This window comes from Prionailurus viverrinus, chromosome F2 (assembly GCF_022837055.1).
Source record: "Prionailurus viverrinus isolate Anna chromosome F2, UM_Priviv_1.0, whole genome shotgun sequence".
Lineage (NCBI taxonomy): Eukaryota > Metazoa > Chordata > Mammalia > Carnivora > Felidae > Prionailurus > Prionailurus viverrinus.
In genome coordinates this window covers 46550259-46574789 of record NC_062578.1, presented here as the reverse complement: position 1 = coordinate 46574789, position 24531 = coordinate 46550259, and the positions used below count along the sequence as shown (strand labels likewise).

At 36.3% G+C, this 24531-nt stretch overlaps 1 protein-coding gene across 2 annotated transcripts in view; it reads left to right on the top strand.

Annotated features, from left to right (window-relative positions):
• The window catches only part of RNF19A (ring finger protein 19A, RBR E3 ubiquitin protein ligase), a 57143-nt gene that overhangs the window by 15629 nt on the left and 16983 nt on the right, over positions 1–24531 (top strand). For both annotated transcript variants that reach the window (XM_047842275.1, XM_047842276.1), the window contains exons 2-3: positions 8445–9212; positions 22926–23134. In XM_047842275.1, coding sequence (XP_047698231.1) covers positions 8539–9212; positions 22926–23134 — 883 coding nt within the window. In that variant the 5' untranslated portion in view covers positions 8445–8538. The remainder of the gene's footprint in view (positions 1–8444; positions 9213–22925; positions 23135–24531) is intronic.

The following is a 24531-nucleotide window of genomic DNA, read 5'->3' as shown; positions in this document are numbered from 1 at the left end:
CTCAGAGCCTGAAGACTGTTTCAGATTCTGTGTCCCTCTCTTGCTCTGCTCCTCCCCTGCTCATGTGCGTGCACTCTCTCTCTCTCTCTCAAGAATAAATAAAACATTAAAAAATATATATGGTACATATTTTCATTTAAAATGGTATTATAATTATTGATTAGGAACTTCATCTGGAATGCTTAATTTCTGTACTTTTTAGAAAGTATAAAAAAATAGTGTGGTACCAAATTAGATGTATTTTATGAGTCAGTACAAAGTTATCAGCACTTTTACTAAATCTTTAGTCTACAAAGCTTTGACACATGTTGGTAGAAATATCTTTGTTTTGGGTCATTCCTATTTCATAATTCCTCACGTATTCCCAAGAGGTAGAAAAAACTAAGAATCAAATGGTGTTGACTTTACAGGAGTATAAACACTGGACTAGGGAAGGTTAGATAAGCAAGCGCAGATCTTTGTCCTTCCCAATACCAGTCTTGGGTGATACTCTTCCATTGAAGTGCATTAAAAGGTTAAGATTGGGGCTCATTTGCCTGCGATAAAACTAATTCTCCAACCATTTTCTTCAGGGGCATGAGTATGCAGCAGCAACTGGCAATCTTGGTTACTTGTCAGTTATGCTAGACTGAAAAAGAGGGAAAGGAGACATTTCTCATAGCTTAATTAACAGGTGACAGGAATTCCTTGTGCCATTGGTGTGACAATGATTATGATTATAGATACTTAAGTGAAAATACATAATTTAGGGTCTACCTGTATTTTATTATTGTTTTCTATTTCAGTAGCTAACCTCTTCTAGCATTTTTAATTACAGATCCCTACTTTTATTTTGGATATTCCTACTACACCAATTACCGTACTATTATGGAGCCCCACCTCAGTTATCTTTTCCCCCTCTCTGCTTTATATCATCAGTGCATTACAACTTGACAAATCCTGTGATAGATAGTAAAGAGCTTCCAATATTGGGGATTATTAGGAGTTGGGTATATTTCAGATTATATCATTAGTACATTTACTGTCATTCATCTTCTGTTCCTGCTCTGAAATGGTGTTGTACCATGTAAACATCTCGGCTTTTATGTATAAATTATTATGTATTTAATCCAGGAGACCTGATATTTCTCTTTGTAGACCTAATATGAACTAATTGAACTTTTTCTTTTATTTTACTTATTTTGAGAAAGATAGAGTATGAGCAGGGGAGGGGTAGAGAGAGGGAGAAGGAGAATCCCAAGCAGGCTCCCTGCTGTCAGTGCAGAGCCCAACGTGGGACTCAATACCAGAAACTGTGAGACCGTGACCTGAGCCGAAATCAAGAGTTAGCCACTTAACCCACTGAGCAACCCAGGTGCCTGAACTAATTGGACTTAAAAAAAAAAAAAAAAAGAAGACATATGTGCCTAGGAATAACAATTGGGGGTGGGGGAATATCACTTCAGTGACATTGTATCATTTTAAGAAACACTCATTTGGCATTTCTTCATGATTTATGTTTATGTTCATGACACCATCTTGGCTCTGTTGTGTTAAAAAAACAAATATTCAAGTTCTACCTTAAAAACCTTATTAGGGGTGCCTGGGTGGCTAAGTTTGTTAAGCATCCAACTTCAGCTCAGGTCATGATCTCATGGTTTGTGAGTTTCAAGCCCCACATTGGGCTCTATGCTGACAGCTCAGAGCCTGGAGCCTGCTTTGGATTCTATGTCTCCCTCTCTTTCTGCCCCCACACCCCACTCATGGTCTCGATCGATCTCTCTCTCTCTCTCTCTCTCTCTCTCTCTCTCTCTCAGAAATAAACATTAAAAAAATTTTTTTAAAAACCTTATTAAAAACTTAAAGATAATCAGGAAAGAAAAAGTGAACAAAATAAAGTTTCATCTGAGTTATAAAAGTGGAGTACAGTTTGATTAGGAGGAGAGAAAAGGGAGTGGCATTTCAGAACGGGAGAATGGCTTGAATGAGACATGGAGTTGAAGGATGATAGTTAAGACTGGCCCTGGATGATATACAAGATGTAATTGTCTTTCATTTTCTGAGATAATTTTGTATATCCTGATAGCGCCTGGAGAAGTTGTTTCATGAAGGCAACTGTAGGCTGATGATGGTACTGAGGCTGAGATGTCAGAAGACCTGAATTTAACCCCAACCCTATCATTTACTAACCTTGCAATATTTACTTTGTCTGAACTTCAGTTTTCCTGTCTATCAAATAAGGTTAATAATACCTATTCTATAGGGTAGTGAGGTTTGAATCAAGACACAAATAAAAAGCACTTTTAAAAAAAATTTTTTTTTCTCAACGTTTATTTATTTTTGGGACAGAGAGAGACAGAGCATGAATGGGGGAGGGGCAGAGAGAGAGGGAGACACAGAATCGGAAGCAGGCTCCAGGCTCTGAGCCATCAGCCCAGAGCCCGACGCGGGGCTCGAACTCCCGGACCGCGAGATCGTGACCTGGCTGAAGTCGGACGCTTAACCGACTGCGCCACCCAGGCATCCCTGTAATGGCATTATGGTATACAACATATTTTTTCCTTCTTTTTCCTGCCAGCAACCCAACCATTTGTTTTAAAAACTCAGTAATTTTTTTTTTATATATGAAATTTATTGACAGATTGGTTTCCATACAATACCCAGTGCTCATCCCAAAAGGTGCCCTCCTCAATACCCATCACCCACCCTCTCCTCCCTCCCACCCCCCATCAACCCTCCGTTTGTTCTCAGTTTTTAACAGTCTCTTATGCTTTGGCTCTCTCCCACTCTAACCTCTTTTTTTTTTTTTTCCTTCCCCTCCCCCATGGGTTCCTGTTAAGTTTCTCAGGATCCACATAAGAGTGAAACCATATGGTATCTGTCTTTCTCTGTATGGCTTATTTCACTTAGCATCACACTCTCCAGTTCCATCCACGTTGCTACAAAAGGCCATATTTCATTTTTTCTCATTGCCACGTAGTATTCCATTGTGTATATAAACCACAATTTCTTTATCCATTCATCAGTTGATGGACATTTAGGCTCTTTCCATAATTTGGCTGTTGTTGAGAGTGCTGCTGTGAACATTGGGCTACATGTGCCCCTATGCATCAGTACTCCTGTATCCCTTGGATAAATTCCTAGCAGTGCTATTGCTGGGTCATAAGGTAGGTCTATTTTTAATTTTCTGAGGAACCTCCACACTGCTTTCCAGAGCGGCTGCACCAATTTGCATTCCCACCAACAGTGCAAGAGGGTTCCCGTTTCTCCACATCCTCTCCAGCATCTATAGTCTCCTGATTTGTTCATTTTGGCCACTCTGACTGGCGTGAGGTGATAGCTGAGTGTGGTTTTGATTTGTATTTCCCTGATAAGGAGCGACGCTGAACATCTTTTCATGTGCCTGTTGGCCATCGGATGTCTTCTTTAGAGGAGTGTCTATTCATTAAAAACTCAGTAATTTTTTTTAATGGAATGTGAATTTATGAGGCAGAACATAATGCAGATTCCTATAGTTGATAGTTTATTTCTTTTTGTAAATCTTTTATTTTTAAGTTTATTTTGAGAGAGAGTACGAGGAGGGGAGGGACAGAGAGAATCTCAAGCTGACTCCACACTGTCAGGACAGAGCCTGATGCACTGTGAGATCATGACTTGAGCCAAAATCAAGAGCCCAGCACTCAACTGACAGCCATCCAGGCACCTTTTTTATTTTATTGTAAAGAGTGTGTGTGTGTGTGAGAGAGAGAGAGAGAGAGAGAGAGAGAGAGAGAGAGAATATGAATCTTAAACAGGCACCATGCTCAGCACAGAGGCACATGTTGGGCTCAACCCACGACTTTGGGATCATGACCTGAGACAAAATCAAGAGTCCAGTGCCCAGTGGACTGAGCCATGCAGGTGCCCCCAATAGTTTTCTTTTAAAAGTTGAGTTCATGGTGTGCCTGGGTGGCTCAGTCAGTTAAGCATCCAACTTCACCTCAGGTGATGATCTCATGGCTGGTGAGTTCTGGCCCCACATTAGGCTCTGTGCTGACAGAGCCTGGAGCCTGCTTTGGGTTCTGTGTCTCCCTCTCTCTCTGCCCCTTCCCGGCTTGCACTCTCTCTCAAAAAATTAAACATCAAAAAAATAAAAAGTTGAGTTCAAAAAGAATGGTACTATATTAAATGATGCAAATAATAGGTTTTTATTTTTCACTGGAGAGTGAAGTTGACTTTTTCTAAAAATAAGTTCCTGAGTCACTGAAAAAAATTTTTTTTAATTTCACACATTCTGTCATCTGTCCAAATTGGCAGAATTTCTGTAGTACTTTCTTTTCTTCTTTTAGTGGTTTAGGGTGCAGTCTTAGAAATCCCAAGTTAGCCAAAGTTCCCTTGACTGAGGCATTCCTAATACTCTTCAGTCACATGCTTATAGATACTTCTGTGGATTATTTCTCCAGAAAGATAGTCATTAAATTATGTAGATTTTTAAGTAAGTCTTTCTTGTCATCTCTATACCATAGGTTAAGGGGTACCTCACTATAACCCCATAGGCTGACAATGACTAATAAACTAAGCAGTTGTTTTTAATGGAACTTTTGGGTTTTTTTGTACCTAAAATAATGAAAGATAAGAAGCCTTGTTTAGGAGGCTTAGGCCTATGGAGTTTTGTTTTTAAGTGAGAGTGTTTTAAGTAAGTCTCCTTAGTATTAGTGGTTCTTCATCAGAGTATGCCACTGAATTACTGACTAAATATAAAACAGGTGAACTCTGGACCCCATCCTATTTTTGATTGGTTAGCTGTAGGGCAAATATGTTTTTTTGTTGTTTTTTTTGTGGGGTTCAGTTTCTTAACTCTAAGTAGTAGATGCTCATGATACAGTTTTAAGCTCTGCAGAAGGCAGAAAGTCAATACTAGATTGTACTCTACAAGGTAACCATTGTTAATGATTTCTTAACATTTTTCCAGAAATTATGTATGTATATGTAAGCCTGTGTGAGTGTTTTTTCCACAAATGTGTTCACATTACACACACTGTTTTGCAGTTATGCACTCAGCATTATATATAGAGAGCTTTCCATATCATTGCACATAAATTGTGGTTGGTTCATTTATGTTTACATGTCCCCTGTTAGACATTTAAGTTATTTTCAGATTTTGTGTGGGTTTTTTGGTCTTGTTTTGTTTGCTTCTATCAACTAGGCTGCAGTGAATTTCTTTGCATACTGTCTTTGCATGCCTGTGTCCTTTTATTTTCTGAAGGATAAGTTTTACATGTAGGATTGCTGGCCTAAGAATATTTCCGTTTTGAAGTTTAATAGAAAATGCCAATTGGTTCCCTAGAATTGTGCTGATTTGCTTGCACTCCTCCTAACATAGATGCTTCTTTCCGTACACACTCACCAACCCGTTACAATCTGTCAATCTAATGTGCATAAAGAGGGTATCTAATGTTTAATTTTCATTTCTTTAGTTGTGATTATTGTTAAAAATTGTATCCTATCTTTCTAATTTTTGTACTTCTTTTTTCTCTAAACATCTTCCTTGTATCTTTGCTCATTTTGCTATCAGAATATGCATTTTTCTTAAGTGTAAAAGCTGTTTGTGTAGTGGGGAAATTTGTTTATTGTTATGTATGTTTTTCTAATATATTGTCTTTCTACTTTATAGTATTTTTTACCATATAGAAATATTAAAGGTTTAGTATTCAGATTATGTTCTCTTTGAGGCATATTTGTGTATTTGCACAATATTTTAGGATTTCCTAAATATGATGAACACATGTTCCAGTTTGCCCCTGTTATCCTAGTTTAAATATTAAGAGTGCTTCTATTCACTCTTACAAAATTCTCTTTTGGATAAAAAATTATATGGCTATCAAGTTCTTAAAGTATATATTTTGAAAAATTTCCCAGGTGATCCTGATTAAGTACCATTGGTTTACTGTTTTAAATGATAAATTCTTAGGATATGTTCCCCAAGATAGATTCCCTCTGTACTGTTCTATGATAAATATATTGCACTGTGGAGTACAGAAGGCATTTTCAGACGCAAGATAAAATAACATACAAAGAAGAAAATATGCAGAAAATTTTGGTAAAACCTACTCTTAAACCCTGTATTTTCCTCAGAATTAGCAGAGAATGCTGCAAATAATGGTAAAATAAAAATTGATGGACAAGAATAAAGTTCATCTGAGTGAAATGTTTTTCTATATTTTATGTTGGGAAATCAGTGTGACTTTCTCAAGGATATGTGTAGATATCATCTCAGGAAGCTTCTTTATTTTTTTTACAGTCATTCAATAAAGTATATTAAACATGATTTGTAGGTCAGTGATTTATCACAAAGAGAACATATATTTGTAACCACTACGTATGTCAAAGTTCCCTTTGTGCCTCCTCACAAAGGGTAGCTATAATCCTGACTTCTATCATCATATTAGCTCTGCTTGTTTTTGAAGTTTATTTAAGTAGAATTAAACATACAGTATGCCTTCTTTTGTGTGAGATTTATTCTTGTTTTGTGTGAAGCTGTATTTTGTTCATTTTCACTGATTTCTAATATACTAGAATGTGAATATATCACAACTTATTCTACTGTTGGAAGTGTGGTTTGCATCTAGTATTTTGGTTTACTATAGCTAATGCTGCTATTAGTATTGTTATGTATATCTTTTGATGTGTGTATGCATTCATTTTTTTGTGCAGTTATTTCTAGTAGTATAATTGAGTGATAGAGTTATCTATATGTTCAAATTTGCTAGATACCGTTAAACAGTTTTCCAAAGTAGTTGTGCCATTTTACACTCCCACCAGCAATCCACATCTTTGCTAATAATTTTTTTTTATTTTAATGTTTGTTTGTTTGTTTATTTATTTATTTATTTTGAGAGAAAGAGGCAGAGAGAGGGGGAGACAGAATTCCAAACGGGCTTTGCGCCATCAATGCAGAGCCCATTATGGGGCTAGAACCCATGAACCATGAGATTATGACCTGAGCTGAAATCAAGAGTTGGATGCTTAACTGACTGAGCCACCCAGGCACCCTTTTGCTAATACTTGGAAATGTCAGTCTGAATTTTAGCCATCCTACTGGGTGTGTATCTCAACATGGCTTTAATATTCACCTCCTTGATGACAAATGATGTTGACACTGTTCATATCCTTCTGTGAAGTTTCTGTTAAGTCCCTTGCCCATTTTTCTTTTTTATAATTTTATTTTGAGAGAGAGCATGCATATGCACACCAGCAGGGGAGGGGCAGAGAGAGGAGAGAGAGAGACTCCCAAGCAGGCTCCTCACTGTCAGCATGGAGCCTGATATGGGGCTCCAACTCATGAACCATGAGATTATGACCTGAGCCAAAATCAAGTCAGAGCCTTAACCAAATGAGCTACCCAGGCACACATTCTCCATTTTTCTTCTTAATTATCTGTTTTGACTTATTGATTTGTAAGTATTCTTTCCATATTCTGGGTACTGATCCTTTATTATATGTGGCAAATGTGTAGTCCCACTCCCTTAATACTACCTTTTGAGTTTATTACACTCCACAGTTTGTCAGTCTTTTCTTTTATGGTTAGTACTTTTCTGTTGAAGAAATCTTTTCACTGAAATATTGTCTTCTATTGACTTCTAGAAACTTTGCAGTTTTACTTTTCATGCTTAGATGTGTGAACCAAGTGGAATTGAGACTTTTTTTCTGGACTGTCTGCTATTGGTCTTTGTATCCAGCCTTGTGTGATGTAACCACTATGTCATCTTAATTACTGTAACTTTAAAAGTCATTACATCTGGCAGGGTAAGAGCATGCACACACACACACACACACACACACACACACACACACACACTTTGCTCTTCAAGAGTGTATAAGCTATACTTAATCCTTTGTATTTGTGTGAATATGTTATTGTCAGTTCACAAAAACTCTGAAAAGCATTGGGGAATCATGAGGTCTGAGTGAAAATGATGAAAATTTTTTTATCAGATTTCAAAAATGACAAGGTCAGCTCAAATCTAGAGTTTTTAATCAAGATTAAAGAATATACTTTTTTTAACATTCATTCTATATTACATTCTTGTGTAGACTTCTCACTAAATTGGCCTTATTAAAAAAAACAATGTAATGATTAAATAACATACTGGCTAGGGGCGCCTGGGTGGCGCAGTCGGTTGAGCGTCCGACTTCAGCCAGGTCACGATCTCGCGGTCCGTGAGTTCGAGCCCCGCGTCAGGCTCTGGGCTGATGGCTCAGAGCCTGGAGCCTGTTTCCAATTCTGTGTCTCCCTCTCTCTCTGCCCCTCCCCCGTTCATGCTCTGTCTCTCTGTCCCAAAAATAAATAAAAAACGTTGAAAAAAAATTAAAAAATAAATAACATACTGGCTTGAAATTTTATAGTAAAGTTGTAAGTTTATTAAGAAAAACATGCAGACTAAGAATACAGTAAAATGATATTGGTGTTGTGTTTTGTTTTTCAGAACATCTATGATTACCATCTTCTGTAAGTCCAGCTGTTTCAAGAATTCACCGAAGGAACCAAGTAGGATTTTCTTACATCATGACTTAATCTGAATGCAAGAACAAGAAATAGGTTTTATCTCTAAATATAATGAAGGGCTGTGTGTAAACACAGACCCTGACTCAATTCTAATGAGCATTTTAGACATGAGTTTACATCGGCAAATGGGTTCAGATCGTGATCTTCAGTCTTCTGCCTCATCTGTGAGCTTGCCTTCAGTGAAAAAGGCACCCAAAAAGAGAAGAATTTCAATAGGCTCTCTGTTTCGGAGAAAAAAGGATAACAAACGTAAATCAAGGGAGCTAAATGGCGGGGTGGATGGAATTGCGAGCATTGAAAGTATACATTCTGAAATGTGTACTGATAAGAACTCCATTTTCTCTACAAATACCTCCTCTGACAATGGATTAACTTCTCTCAGCAAACAAATTGGAGACTTTATAGAGTGCCCTTTGTGCCTTCTGCGGCATTCTAAGGACAGATTTCCTGAGATAATGACTTGTCATCATAGATCTTGTGTGGATTGCTTACGACAATATCTAAGGATAGAAATATCTGAAAGTAGAGTTAATATCAGTTGCCCAGAATGTACTGAACGGTTTAATCCCCATGATATTCGCTTGATATTAAGTGATGATGTCTTGATGGAAAAATACGAAGAATTTATGCTTAGACGGTGGCTTGTTGCAGATCCTGATTGTAGGTGGTGTCCGGCTCCAGATTGTGGGTAAGATTTTGTTTGTTTTTTCTTTAATATTTTTTCTGTGGATAAAACAAGAATTAGCTATTACTCAAAAATCCTAACATGTCAGGTAATTCATTCATTCAGTAAGACAAACATGCATTTGAGTACATACCATGTGCCAGGCACAGTGTTTTGATGCTAATGGCAAGAATCTTCTCTTACTCATTTTTATATTGTATCTCTTCACATACTCACTTAAGAGTATTTTCAGAAGAAAAGGATAAGATGATAGAATACTAGGATCTAGTTGTGGGCAAAGTTGATTTTCCCCATTCATTTGGAAAAACGGTTATTTTGGTAGAACAGATGAAATGATCAGGGATTTTGTTTGCTTTCATGCGGGGGGTGGATTTCGGTTGTATAAACTCAACTGATCCTTTTGAAACATGCACATGATACCTTAATGTGTGCCATAGTGTCATGTGTACATGTTGGTATTACGTCAGTATTGCTAGTCTCAAGATCTAGAGGTTATATAATACTTCAGTTGCCTCAAGTTTTTAATTACAAGTACCACTTTCTCAACGTTGATAATAATTTTGCTTCAGTATTTCATTATGTTTAACAGCATTTTCTTTTTATAGAGCATTTACTGTGTACAGTTGCTATAACTAGGAATAAGCAGTCATATGTGGTTTTTTTTTTTTTTTTCCAACGTTTATTTATTTTTGGGACAGAGAGAGACAGAGCATGAACGGGGGAGGGGCAGAGAGAGAGGGAGACACAGAATCAGAAACAGGCTCCAGGCTCTGAGCCATCAACCCAGAGCCTGACGCGGGGCTCGAACTCACGGACCGCGAGATCGTGACCTGGCTGAAGTCGGACACTTAACCGACTGCGCCACCCAGGCGCCCCAAGCAGTCATATGTTTTTCAAGAAGAACAAAAGCTGTAAATACCGGATGTTATTTAGCATACCATTAGTAAACCAGAGATTGTAAGTAAGAGTTGGGGAAAACCCAGAACTTCCAAGATTATCTGGGTATAATCAGAGACGAGGGTGGAATGTGAGTTTAAGTTCTCAGATGAAGTTTCAGGATTTATTGTCTGAATCGAATCTATTATTGAAAGCTTGTTGAGTAGCAAATTTTCAGATTACATTTAGCCTGTATTCCATATTTTTTTTTTTTATTTTTTAAATTTTATTTAAATCCAAGTTAGTTAACCTATAGTGTACTAATGGCTTCAGGAATAGAATTTAGTGATTTATCACTTATATATAACACCCAGGGCTCATCCCAACAAGTGCCCTCCTTAATGCCCATCACCCATTTAGCCCATCCTCCCACCCCACACCTCTCCAGCAACCCTCAGTTTGTTCTCTGTATTTAAGTCTCTTATGGTTTGCCTTCCTCTGTGTTGTTGTCTTAATTTTCCATCCCTTCCCCTGTTCATCTGTTTTGTTTCTTAAATTCCACATACGTGCGAAACCATATACTGTCTTCTCTGACTGACTTCACTTAGCATATGTTCTTGTTCCATGAATGTTGTTGCAAATGGCAAGATTTCATTCTTTTTGATCTTTGAGTAAAATTTCATTGTATATGTATACCACATCTTCTTTATTCATCAGTCAATTGCATTCCATAATTTTAAATGAGAAAAGTAATGATATGTTGCCAGCCTGTGCAAATCACAGCCAGTTTTCCCAGTTATAACTAGCACTTAACTGTCTACCAAGGATTTCAGTGTAATACAAAGCATTAAAAATATTACCTAATTATTGAACATTTTATGAACTTATTAGTTGTGTGAAGGACTCAGAAATACTATTATCAGATTTGAACTATGCTCCCCTCTACTGCAGGGAGCTTGTACTAGAATATAAATAATAAAATGTTATGTTAAAGATAACTATCTAAACCGGGCCAAGGTTGGCTGTGCTTCCAGGTATATGACAGAAGCAAACTCTGAGATCCATGAAGAATTAAACTCTCAAGAAAAAGATGGGAAGAAAATAGGGGTAATGAACAATACCTTTAAATAACTTGAACAGGAGGCTTTATCCTGTGAGAAGAACAGCTTGGATACAGTTGTATCACTTGGTCCCCTGGACTCCTGTGCAGTTTCACGGTGCAAGTGTGCACGTTCATTAGATCTTAAGTTGGACAGCAAATGTTAGGTTATAAAAACATTTTTACACATCATTATAGCAAATACTTCTATAGCAAGACTTCAAATAGTGAGGAATATGCCTATATATTGTGTTTTGTCTGGAGAAAGAATATGGTTTTTTATCTTTCATGGAACCTCAGGGTAAGAAGTGCTTCACAAGTTCCTTCAAGCATTTAATAGATTTAAAAGAAAAAGTCTGAAAGTGATAGAATAAGTTAAAAGGCTTACGTGTCAGAATCTGTGGCCCTAAGAGATTGAGACCATAAATCCTGGGCACAAACTTTCTGGTCAGTAAATAGGTATATTCTCTGGTGCTGGGTTGACTGATCATGTGGTCCAAATAGATATCAATTGTATCAACCTAATAGAACACAATAGAAGGGCTGACACAGATTCTTGTTTATATAAGAACTTGATTTTAGGGGAAACATAAACTGGGAAAGGATTGATTTTTCAACATACAGAATTGTGAAAATTAGCTCTTTGAGGGGAAAAAAATAGATCGTCATCACATGTAATAACACCAAAACAAAATCAAAACAGGTTACAAAAGAAAGTTTTATAAATAAAAGGAAAAAATTGAATCAAAAGAAAACATATGTCTAAGAGTAGCTCACCTACTGCCATTATTATTATTATTATTATTATTATTACTATTATTAAAATTGAATACACATTTACCCTGTAACTTAAAAGATCCACTCCTAGTGAAATACCTTGAAAAAACTCTTGTGTACCAGGAGACATTTTGTTAGGGGACATATTTAAGAAGGTTCGTAATAGCAAACAAGAAAAAAATTGTTCATTAAAAGCAAAATGGATGAATTATATTGAGTTTCATGGTTACCAATTGAAAAGGAAGATGTGAATTTGAAGGGGCAATCAAGGGGCTTCTAAGGCCACTGATAACTGAGGTAACCTTGGGTTCTGATTTCCCTCAGTGGTTTCAGTTTACACTTACTGTACTGGTGTAATTTTTAATAGCATCACCGCTCTCACATGTTCCAGTTTAGGTTGTTAATTATATGATCACTCTACTGATACTTTTCTTAGTTTGTGTGGTAGATACAGGAGTATTCATTTATAAGTCCTTTTTGTATGTGTGACATTTTTCAGTAAAATTTAAAAATATTTCATACTTTGGGTTATTTTCACCCATTTTCTTCTCATTGAGACTTCATTGTTAAAAAAGTAAAATGGCTTAATATTCTAAATATTTTGGAGAAATTAAATGTTAACTCAAGTATAAATATCATAAAATAAGAGAAACAACTACTTTAATAGATTCTGTTATTAGGAAAACAACCACTTGATTGTTATATAAGTTTAACAAAGAATTGGCCTTGATTAAATTGACTATAAGTTAACTTTGGGTTGGTGGTTGTTAGTATTTTACCCACAAAGGACAAAGAAAACATGTCAACATAACTTTTAAGTATGTATTTTCATTTACATTTGATTTATGCTGTCTCTCAAGATTAAGAGCATATTTTATATACTTGATTACACTGTAGGCTTTTATGGTTGCATTATGTAGAAAATGTCATCCAGTAACCTAAAATGTATATGTATACTTTGAAAACATAGAGGGGCACTTGGGTGGCTCAGTTGGTTAAGTGTCTGACTTCAGCTCAGATCATGATCTCGTGGGTTCATGAGTTTGAGTCCCACATCTGCCTCTGTACTGACAGCTCAGAGCCTAGAGCCTGCTTCACATTCTGTGTTTCCCTCTTTCTCTGCCCCTCCCCTGCTCGTGCGTGCGGGTGCACACGCTCGCTCTCTCTCAAAAGTAGATAAACATAAAAAAACTTGAAAGCATAGAATACTACATAAACTCTCATTAAAAGTTTCATTTTTACTTAGCATGAGCATATACAGATCTGATTTTGAATCTCTGTCCTATTGTGTTAAGAATTGGGATAGATCTTTAATTTTATTATTAGCATAATTCCTAGCACACAACAACTATTTTATAGCTCTTATTTATCATTCCTCATGTCCATTTCTTAAGTTTTGCTGTAAATTTTTTTAAGTCAGACAGCTACTCAAATATTTAATGCATCTGTGTGCCAGGTAGTAGAGATTTAATAATGAACAAAACCCAAAAATCCCTGCCCTCTCAGAACTTACTAAAATCTTTGGATCCACAGAAGGACTTTTTTTTTTTTAATGTTTTATTTATTTTTGAGAGAGAGTGCACACACAAGAGCAGGGGATGCATAGAGAGAGAGGGAGACAGAGTCCCCAGCAGACCCTGTACTGTCAGCGCAGAGCTCGATGCAGGGCTCAAACTCACAAACTGCGAGATCATGACCTAAGCTGAAATCAAGAGTTGGTCGCTTAACCGACTGAGCCATCAGGTGCCCCAGGACATTTTTTAACTTAAAATCCATTTATTATTTAAATCTGGCGTTAAGAATACTGGTAAATATCTGATTGTCAGTAAGTCATAGAAATATTTAGGCAACTAGGACCATTGGCACATATATAGTATTTAATACCTTTCATTGTGCAACACACTTGAAAGGCTTTTTTCTAGAAATGCTGTTTGTGAAGTTATGAATTTTTTCTTTTGCATTTGACATTTATCAATATAACCCTTTTGTGTGTCTAACGTTAATTTTACTTAAACATGTAGTTTAACACACGTTGAGAAATACTGCCCTGAGCTCAGAGCATAAAGAAAACTTGACCTGGTTTCTATTTGAGATCTCTCAGGGTTTCTGACCTAATATTCTTTCCACTCTTCTGAGGGCCAGGACAGATGAAGCTTGTTTAAAAGATAGTATTTCTAAAAACTCCTCTTGAGAAGGAGCCAAACCTGTGTGCTATGATTTAACCAGGATGAAGTTAGCCAGACTGCTTCTAGAACATGCAGTCTGTACAGGTTCAGAGAAAAATCTGACCGTGGCTAAGAAGTGTTGGGGTGAGGGGCACTTAGGAAGGAAAACATAAAACCTGTGTTGAGTAAAAATATCTGATTACCTTCTGCCCAGGAGGCCTGGTTTATACATTGTAGGCACATAGCAAAAAGTGAGCATATCAGTTTTGGTCATCACTTGTTTCAGTGCCACCCTTCTACCAGCACAAATTATCCCTGTTATCTCAGGTGAGTGCTTCTGACTTTGATGGGGAGCTTTGAATACATAGGAACATTTATTATAGAAGAATATGATTAATGATTTAATAATGTCTGTGAGCCCCTCAAGGGCAAAAATATATATGTGTGTGTGTGTATGTGTGTGTATATATATATATTTGATTTTTCTTTGTAACCATTGGTTAACCCCATGCTCAACAAAGAGTTGTTGAATGAACCAATCTTACTATATGCCACAAACATAAATCATCTATCTTAAGAACCATCAATAAAACACTTTAAAGCAATGTGATCAGCTATAATCAGGTTTGTGTAGTGTCAAACTGGCCGATATTTAAATTATTCTATATAATTATTGTGGTGGAGGATACTGTTCATAAACTTAAATGGAGCTATAACAACTAAACAATATTTTAAACTCAAATTTTAATATTTAAATATTTTAAATTTAGTTAATATCTATATAACTCTTATTTCCATCCTACAAAAAGGTTTTAGCCATAACTTGGTCATCTTTTGGGACACCTGGGTGGCTCAGTCATTAAGTATCCAACTTCAGCTCAGGTCATCATCTCACGGTCCATGGGTTCGAGCCCCGCATCAGGCTCTGTGCTGACAACTCAGAGCCTGGAGCCTGCTTTGGATTCTGTGTCTCCCTGTCTCTATGTCCCTCCCCCACTTGTGCTTTCTCTCTGTCTCTCAAAAGTAAATAAATAAACATTAAAAAAATAAAAAATAACTTGACCATCTTTTGACATGCTGGAAATGCTTTTGTAGGCTGACCTTTTAGAAATTTTATACAGAGGACAGATCCAACTTTTATTTTCTCCAGAGGAAACAAGTACATGTGACTTAGAAAACAGTAGGTTTTGTGTATAGGGAACCATCATGAGTAAACCATGTTTCAGTGGAAGTTGTAATTCATAACTAGTGATAAGTTGTATCTGTTAGAATAGACATTCATAAAAGTATTCTGGGAGTTTGAAAGTACCTTGAGCTGAGAGTTTGCTCTTTTTTAAATTATTCTTCCTAACCATAAAATTGATCTAGATAGATTTTAATGCTATGTAATTCAGTATAAACTTCTGCTATACCAGACATTGTTATGATACTAAGATTTTTGATGGAGTTTTAAGGGAATCAATAAAAACGTTCCCTCAAACCTTCATTCAGAACCAAGTTGATATGACAGGAGACATGTCAGCTCTCTCTACTAATTAGTTAACTAAAGAATGTGGCTTTAGATGTGCAGCCAGAATAGCTTGCTTACACTTCACTCCTAAATCAGACTGACTTCTCCAAATAGTCTGGGCAGTTCTCAACAACTGTAAGCCTCCCCTGGAGCATGTAGTGGAAAGCACAACAGAATTCGTCCTCTGTAGGAAAGTAAGCAGCTTCTGAAAGAGGGAACCAGGAGATGAGCCTCACATTACCTAAACACTCTCCCAAATATATTAAGCAAGTTACTCCTTTTCCATAAAATAATAGTAACTTTTAGCAAGTGGAAACATGAGCCTGTTGATTTTGATACAAAATTTTACTTTTCCCCTTATCTGGATCAAATAGTTTGGGTATTTGTGATTATGTTTTCTTTGTTCTCTAAAGGTTGTGTTAAAATTTACTTTTGGGGCAAAAAATGTATCTTTGATTCCTAGATAATCGTTCTTCTTTTTTCTCATTTTTTAATATTTTTATTGGGGACTATTATATCTTTCTTAGGATTACATTTCATGTGAAATATATCTGTTGTTCTTTTTACTTGTTCCTTCATGAGGAATTTGCTGTAGACAGACTATACTATCCTAGCTGGTATCCCTACTTCCTAAGTGTGATCATTAGTGTAATTTGTAGAACTCTAGTACTGCGAAACTCTACCAGGAAATAGACATCATGGTGAAATAAATTCTGGAAATCACTGTCTACTGATCATTGATATGTTAAAAAAATTTTTTTAGAAAGTCCTAGGATTAACAAAGAAAAAAAATGAAAAAGTAATTCTGCTTAGCATTTTCCTAACTTGACCATTGAGTACTTGTTAGTATAGACCTCCTGTTAGCAATTCAGTGAACAGAAAATATTTCTGGAAAGACTGCCCTATTCGAATCCCTTTGCACCTTTCCCGTTTCTTCCTATCCCTTCACTCCTGCTAAATAGGGAGGCTTAAACATTTTAAGTAGGGGGGTGCCTGGGTGGCTCATTCAGTAAAGCGTCCAACTCTTGATTTCAGCTCGTCATGATCCCCTGGGTTTGTGAGTTCAAGTCCCACATCTGGCTCTGCACTCACAGTGCAGATCCTGCTTGGGATTCTCTCTCTCTCTCTCTCTCTCTCTCTCTCTCTCTCTCTCTCTGCCCCTCTCCCCCTTTCCCCTGCTTGCATGCTTGCTCTCTCTTGCTCTCTCAAAATGGGTGAATAAACTTAAAAACATTTTAAGTAGAAAGAATAGAGATGGAAAGTAAGACTTGAGTTAAATAATGGATTGTAGAAGGAAATGGAGTATCTTTTAAACCAAGATGTGAATACTGTTCAAGCCAAAGATGTTTAGTTAACTAGTATTGTTCACTTATCTCTGACATCTGAGGGTGTTCTTTTCCCACATAACACTTAATGCATCAGAGCAGAGAGACTCCTGAAATTTTTCTTTAAAGGAAGCATTTTATATTTAGTTTTACCATTGGCTTCCATTATAATTTGAGAGCTGTTTTCCAATGGAAAAAAAGTTCAGCTCCCACACAATGAAAATCATCTTCAAAAGGCCTAACATTTTGCTTTCAAAAACGTGTGAATGCTAGGTACATTTAATTCTTGCTGCATTATAGAATGTGCCTAACAAAGTTATTATTAGGACTGAATATGTATGAACACGAACACTTATATAGTAAGTACTCAATAACTGTTAACATAAGAAAAAACTGGTAGACTGCCTTAACTTTTAATCAAAATATACATTCATGAAAACAGAATTAGGAAAGATAAACTTATTTTTCTTTGTGATTTGAACAGATTGAATGGGACGTGAATGTTTAGTTCTGGAATTGGATTTCTTAGCTTTTCCTTTAAAAAAATATACTGAGAAGTAGCATAAAACAAGTTTGATATACTTTTTCTTATTACTTTATCTCTAATATTTGAGTACATACGTGCTATGAACATATTCTTTCCCCCCATCTCCCTCCTTTCTCCCCACCTCTTTCTCTCCTCTCGCTCTCCCTGTATAACCACACACACAGTTTTATTTATGTATCACAACTCTTTTTAGTATTATATCCTAATTTTTGAGATGCATCTAACCTACATTTTCAACAAATGCCAAATGACCAGATGTCAAATTAATATTGCTCCAAGGCCAAAGTCAAATATCACTAATTATGGTGTGATGAACTTAGAGGATACAAAAGTAAATATAAAATTTTATATTTAAAAATTTTAAAAATTTTTGTAATGTTTATTTTATTTTCGAGAGAGAGAGAGCGCGCGAGCGCGTGAGCAGGAGAGAAGCAGAGAGGGAGGGAGACACAGAATCTGAAGCAGGCTCCAGGCTCTGGGCTGTCAGCACAGAGCCTGATGCAGGCTTGAACCCATGAACTGTGAGATCATGGCCTGAGCCTAAGTCAGGCACTCAACCGACTGAGCCACCCAGGTGTCCCTAAAAAATTTTTTTTAATGTTTGTTTATTTTTGAGAGAGACATGGCACGAATGGGAGAGGGGCAGAGAGAGAGGGAGACAGAATCTGAAGCAGGTTCCAGGCTCTGAGCTGTCAGCACAGAGCCCAACTCGGGCCTTGAACTCACGAGCTGTGGGATCATGACCAAAGTCGGATGTTCAGCTAACTGAGCCACCCAAGTGCCCCAATATAAAATTTTATTTAAAAAAATAATTAAAAAAATAATCAAATGTTAAGTGTTTGACATCATACTGTAGGATACTAGTCTACATGTCAGCTGTTTAGTTTGCTCCTGATAATTATACTGCATATTTAAAAAATTCTAAGTAGAGATATTCAATACTTATAAGCAGTTATTTTCAACAAGGTTAAGTCTTTAGACTCAAAACTGTAAGGAATTTTCATCTTAAAGCAATTTATGAAGCTGTTTGAAGTTTGATTATTGAGAATAAAATGCATTTTGAGATCTCAGTTTTTGTGTTTTCATGGATACCCTTTCATTCATACCCTTTTGTGTTTTCATGGATATTGTATCAGATTTTGGAAATTCTCATGTCATGAAATTTTATTTTACTTTGTTTTTTAAATGTTTATTTTTGAGAGACAGCACATGTGAAATTAGGGGAAGGGCAGAGAGGACAGGGTAGGGGACAAAGGATCCGAAGCAGGCTCTGTGCTGACAGCAGAAAGCCTGATGTGGGGCTCGAACTCATGAACCGTGAGATTCACCAGCTGAGCCAAAGTTGGTTGCTTAACTGGCTGAGCCACCCATACACTGCATCTTGTCATGAAATTTTAAAATGGCAAAGTTGACATTCTGTTTTTCATTCTTCTTGTCAAAATGTGAAGAATTCTCTAATAAGGACTTTTTCTTAAAAGATTCATAGCTTAAATCATTAAAAAGTATGTCAATTCTTAAAGGTTTATTTAGTGATATAGTAGTATACTGAACAACTTTCAACCGAGGTTAGAATTACGATATAACCTAATTTCTTTTTTAAATTTAATTTTATTTATTTTAGAGTGCAAGCAGGGGAGAGGGGCAGAAGGAGAGAGAAGGAGAGTGAATCTTAAGCAGGCTGTATGTTCAGTGTGGAGTCCAATACCAGGCTTGATCCCACAACTGTGAGATAATGACCTATGCTGAAATCAAGAGTCAGATGCTTAACCGAGTGAGCCACCCAGGCGCCCTGATATAACCTAATTTCTGTTCATCTACCTCATATATTTTTTATAAATACTTATTTACTCAAAAAGGCTATATTCTTCCTAAATTCTGTTATAGCACTCTCAATGTTCATATTAACTGTAAATCTGTTTCCCTATTTAATTGTTTGAAAGTTCTTTAGTTTGTATCTAAATTTGGCTTTCACAGTCATCACTAATAATTATTGCATTTTATTTTTCCAACATTATGTACATTTATACTTAAGTTGTCCAGTAAAATTTCACCATATAAAGCCATAAGATTTTTATTCTGTCTAGAATGCCTACTAATGGTTATTTTACAATGAATATTCAGATACTAATAATCCAAAATGACATACATTATTTATATTGCTGTAGAAAGGATAGTAACTTGTATGATCACATGGTCATTAATCAAACACAGGTGCAGAGATACTAGAAATATCACTGAAATGGTGAATTGCTTATTTGGCATTCTAAAGATCAAGGCTAAAGCTGAAGTTGATTTTGGGTGACTACTGAGCCTAAGCCAAACTTCTTGAGTCCCTGTTATATTTTTGGGAAAACTTAGTTGTAGGGAGATGATGTAATTTACATGAAACTATTCAGTAATAGGGGGTAGAAGTGGAATTTGGACCAGGTAACCTAAATTTTTCTTCTGCCTTTATAATTGTGACTGGCCTTAAAAAACAGTCAGTCTTAGCATCATTGTCCCCTGCATACACACAGAGATTTCCCTGTGTCCCTTTTCTTCCTTCCTTCAAGAAAAGCTAGGTTAGAAAAGAGTTTTAGAAGAGAAGGTCATTTCCTTTTCAGTGAAATTACTACCTTAAAGACTGCTTAGGGTTATAATTTGTAGAAGAGAAAGTGTAGAGTCTTTGAGGACTTTTTTCTTTTTATTGAGAATGCAATGAATAAGCCCTCAGGAAATTAAACTTTGCTAAATTACCTGACGCTGATACATAAATTACCTTTGAGTTAGTCATGCTTGGACATATTTATGATAGATAGTGGTAATTGCAGAATTGGTCTATCAAAAATAAGATGGAATTTAAGTTGTAAAATTTAAGTTTAAAGGGTAAGATATAAGATATTAAGGAAGCAAAGGGTCCAAAAGTGGAGGAACTTCTTGACTATTAAAACTTTACAATTTTGTAGATTATTTTGAAATTTAATAAAAATCTCAGTGACAGTTACTGTTTAAATTTTACTGCCAATAACAAAAGGAACCCTGGAAACTCCCCTAAGTTTCCAGGCAAAAGGAAATGTTTGATATTTACAAAGCTTCTTATTTTTTTTTAAATTTTTTTTTAACATTTATTTATTTTTGAGACAGAGAGAGAGCATGAACAGGGGAGGGTCAGAGAAAGAAGGAGACACAGAATCTGAAACAGGCTCCGGGCTCTGAGCTGTCAGCACAGAGCCCGATGCGGGGCTCGAACCCACGGACCGCGAGATCATGACCTGAGCCGAAGTCGGACGCCCAACCGACTGAACCACCCAGGCGCCCCAAAAGCTTCTTATATATAAATAAGATTTGTTTGTGTCTCTTTCAAAGAGAACCAGAATCCCCTAAACATTTTTTATTGTAAACTTTTATTGAGATAATTATAGATTCATGTGTAATTATAAGAAATAATAGAGAAATCCTGTGTATCCTTCACAGTTTGCCCCAGTGGTACCATTTTACAAAGTTATAAGACAACATCACAACCAGGATATTGGCATTGATATAATCTACCAATCTTAAATTCCCCCCGTTTTACTTGTACTTACTGGTGTGTGTATGTATATTTAGTCATATACCTGTTGTTCTTTTATAAATACATCCACCTGTATCACACCCTGTTGGCTCCTCTACCCTATCCCTTAACCTGTGGCCACCTCTAGTCAGTTTTCCATTTCTAAAACTTTGTCATTTCAAAAATGTATAAATGGAATCATACAGTATATATAACTTTGAGACGGACTTTTTTCATTCAGCATAATTCCCCAGAGATTTATGAGAGTTGTTAAGTGTATCAGTAGTTTCTTTTTGTTCTCCAGTAGCAGTCCATGGTATATATGCACCCCAGTTTGTTTAACCATTGATTGACCTGTTGAAGAATGACATCTAAACTGTTTCTGGTTTTTGGCTGTTACAAATAAAGCTGCTATAGACATTTGTGTACTTGTTTGAACATAAGTTTTCATTTTTCTGGGATAAATGTCCAAGAGTGCCCAGAATTTATTTTAAATAAGAAATTATTAAAGTGCCAAAAATATCGGGGGGTGCTCAGTCGGTTAAGCATCTGACTTCGGCTCAGGTCATGATCTCACGGCTCATGGGTTCAAGCGCCATGTCAGGCCCTGTGCTGACAGTTCAGAGCCTGGAGCCTGCTTTGGATTCTATATCTCCTTCTCAGCCCTCCCCTGCTCACGTGCGCGCTCACTCTGTCCGTCTCTCTCTTTCAAAAATAAACATGAAAGTGACAAAAATATTAACTTAGAGAATAGGTATTGGGGCAAGTCATGAATCTACTATTCTCAGTCTTTTATCTTAAGTGGAAAAAAATTTTTTTTGCTTGAGAATTCAAGTTTATGTACTTTTTGGTAGGACATCGGCACCAAAGAGCACTTTCAGCATGTGCCTTAGAAACATTAATATGAGAATTTATGCATAAATACTAGATAATCACAAAACTTATGAATTGGCAGTTTGCCATTCACTTATAGGTATAGCTCATTCACAGTCATATTTTAAATAGGTTATATTTTTGTTTTTCTGATTTTCAAAGTAACAAGTAATTATAAAAATCAGAAATGTATAGGGGTGCCTATAGGGCTTAGTCGGTTAAGTGTCCAACTTTAGCTCAGGTCATGATGTCACAAGTCGTGAGTTTGAGCCCCACATGGGGCTCTGTGCTGACAGCTCAGAATGTGAAGCCTGCTTTGGATTCTGTGTCTCCCTCTCTCTCTGCCCCTCCCCCGCGTAAAAATAAATAAACATTAAAAAAAAATTTTTAAGTCAGAAATGTATAAATATAGGGGCGCCTGGGTGGCGCAGTCGGTTAAGCGTCCGACTTCAGCCAGGTCACGATCTCGCGGCCCGTGAGTTCGAGCCCCGCGTCGGGCTCTGGGCTGATGACTCAGAGCCTGGAGCCTGTTTCCGATTCTGTGTCTCCCTCTCTCTCTGCCCCTCCCCCGTTCATGCTCTGTCTCTCTCTGTCCCAAAAATAAATAAACGTTGAAAAAAAAAAAATTTAAGAAATGTATAAATATATAAAACAGAAAATTAGAACTCTAATACCAGCAAAACGGCTGTCAAGATTTTTGGTGTATTTCCTTCTAGTGTTTTCTGTGTGCATATTATACTAATTTAATAGAATTTTTATAAAATTGGGATTAAGTTAACTATATAGTTTGCCATCTTAGTTAACAATGGAACTTTAAAAATGTTTTGAACCATTTGTATGTCTTCATTTATGAATTGTTCACTTTTCCCCCCCTTTTATATTGGTGAGATAGAGTTTATGACTATTTGGTCATGCATAAATAGAAAACAGGAATAGCACTGAAGTTGGCTAATTGTTTTACTTAATATTTCTTCTTTTATGTCACATTTTAAATCGTTTTTATTCTTCTTTGAAGATATGCTGTGATAGCATTTGGATGTGCTAGCTGTCCAAAATTAACTTGTGGGCGAGAAGGCTGTGGAACAGAGTTTTGCTACCACTGTAAACAAATTTGGCACCCCAATCAGACCTGTGATGCTGCTCGGCAAGAGAGAGCCCAGAGTTTACGTCTGAGAACTATACGTTCTTCATCCATTAGTTATAGTCAAGAATCTGGAGCAGCAGGTACTTATGTCTAACTTTTCTAATAAGATACTTGACACATACAGAGCACTATAGTTATCTTAATAAAAACTGCAGCATTCAGTTCCTGTTATTACCTTTTCTCCCTTCAGTTTTTGAAAGTGTTTTATGTGTTGGCATTTCTGTCTCAGAAGCACTCAATCTTTGCTGTGGAAGAAAATGGTACTGAGGTTGGAAAGATTTTATTGTAAAAAAGTGAAGTGCCGTGATGATTTGCATAACTGATAGCTAAGGATGTCTGAAATTGTAATTTATAAAGGTGTATTATGCAAAGCTTAGCAAAGATTTTTAATAAAATATTAAGTTTGAATATGTTACCTTTAGATTATTTCTAATTGTGTAAATATCACAGAGTTACAGGTTTAAAATGGTATTTATTTTTTGAATTCTTTCATTTACATGTTTTGTGAAATACTACATCTTTTATTTACAGATGTCTCTTCTAATTTTGTGATCAAGGATTCAAATCATACCTTAGTGGGGAGGACACTAAGAATTTTGTGTCTTCGGCTAAGAATTTAAAAATTACCTGGGGATATGTACACGAACAATGTATGCATCTTCTAAATCTCAAAAATTTTTAAAAAACATTTTTTTTAATGTTTATTTTTGAGGGAGAGAGAGCATGAGTGAGGGAGGGGCAGAGAGAGAGGGAGACACAGAATCCAAAGCAGGCTCCACACTCTGAGCTGTCAGCACAGAGCCTGACGTTTTGAGCGGGGCTCGAACTCACGAACCATGAGATCATTTACCTGAGCTGAAGTTGGACGCTTAATGGACTGAGCCACCCAGGCGCCCCTAAAAAATTTTTCTGAATCTCTTAATGTTCTTTGAGTAAAAATTCCAAAAATTAATATTTCCCATTTACAAAATTTCATTGTTTATTGGGATTTTTAGGAAAAATACTTTTAGAAAAATAGTTTTTTTTAGAAAAATACTTTTCTCACTAATTATAAAATGGAAAAACTTGGAAAGTACAGAAATTTGTCAAGAAAATGATTTACATTCCTACCAGCAGTGTATTATTGAGATAGCCATATACTTAATGCTATCAGAGAAAAATCTTATTCAGTAAAGTTGAATTTTAAATTAAACATTTAAAATGATAGAAACTTGAAAGTCAACATTTAATATTTTATATAATGTACACAGATTTTCATGCTTGTTTGCTGATTGACTTGTTTCTGCTTACTCTCCTGAAGATTTGGGGTGGAACTCAAAGGTATTAATAATGAATTGTAGGTGTGGGTCCAGAAGCAATTCAGAGAGGACCTGATATATGTAAACTGTACCCTGTAGAGTCCGCTGTAGCCATTGAATGGTCCACTTGGAAATGATATTCCTCTTTTTTAAATGTAGGGATGGGTGTTTATTGGTTA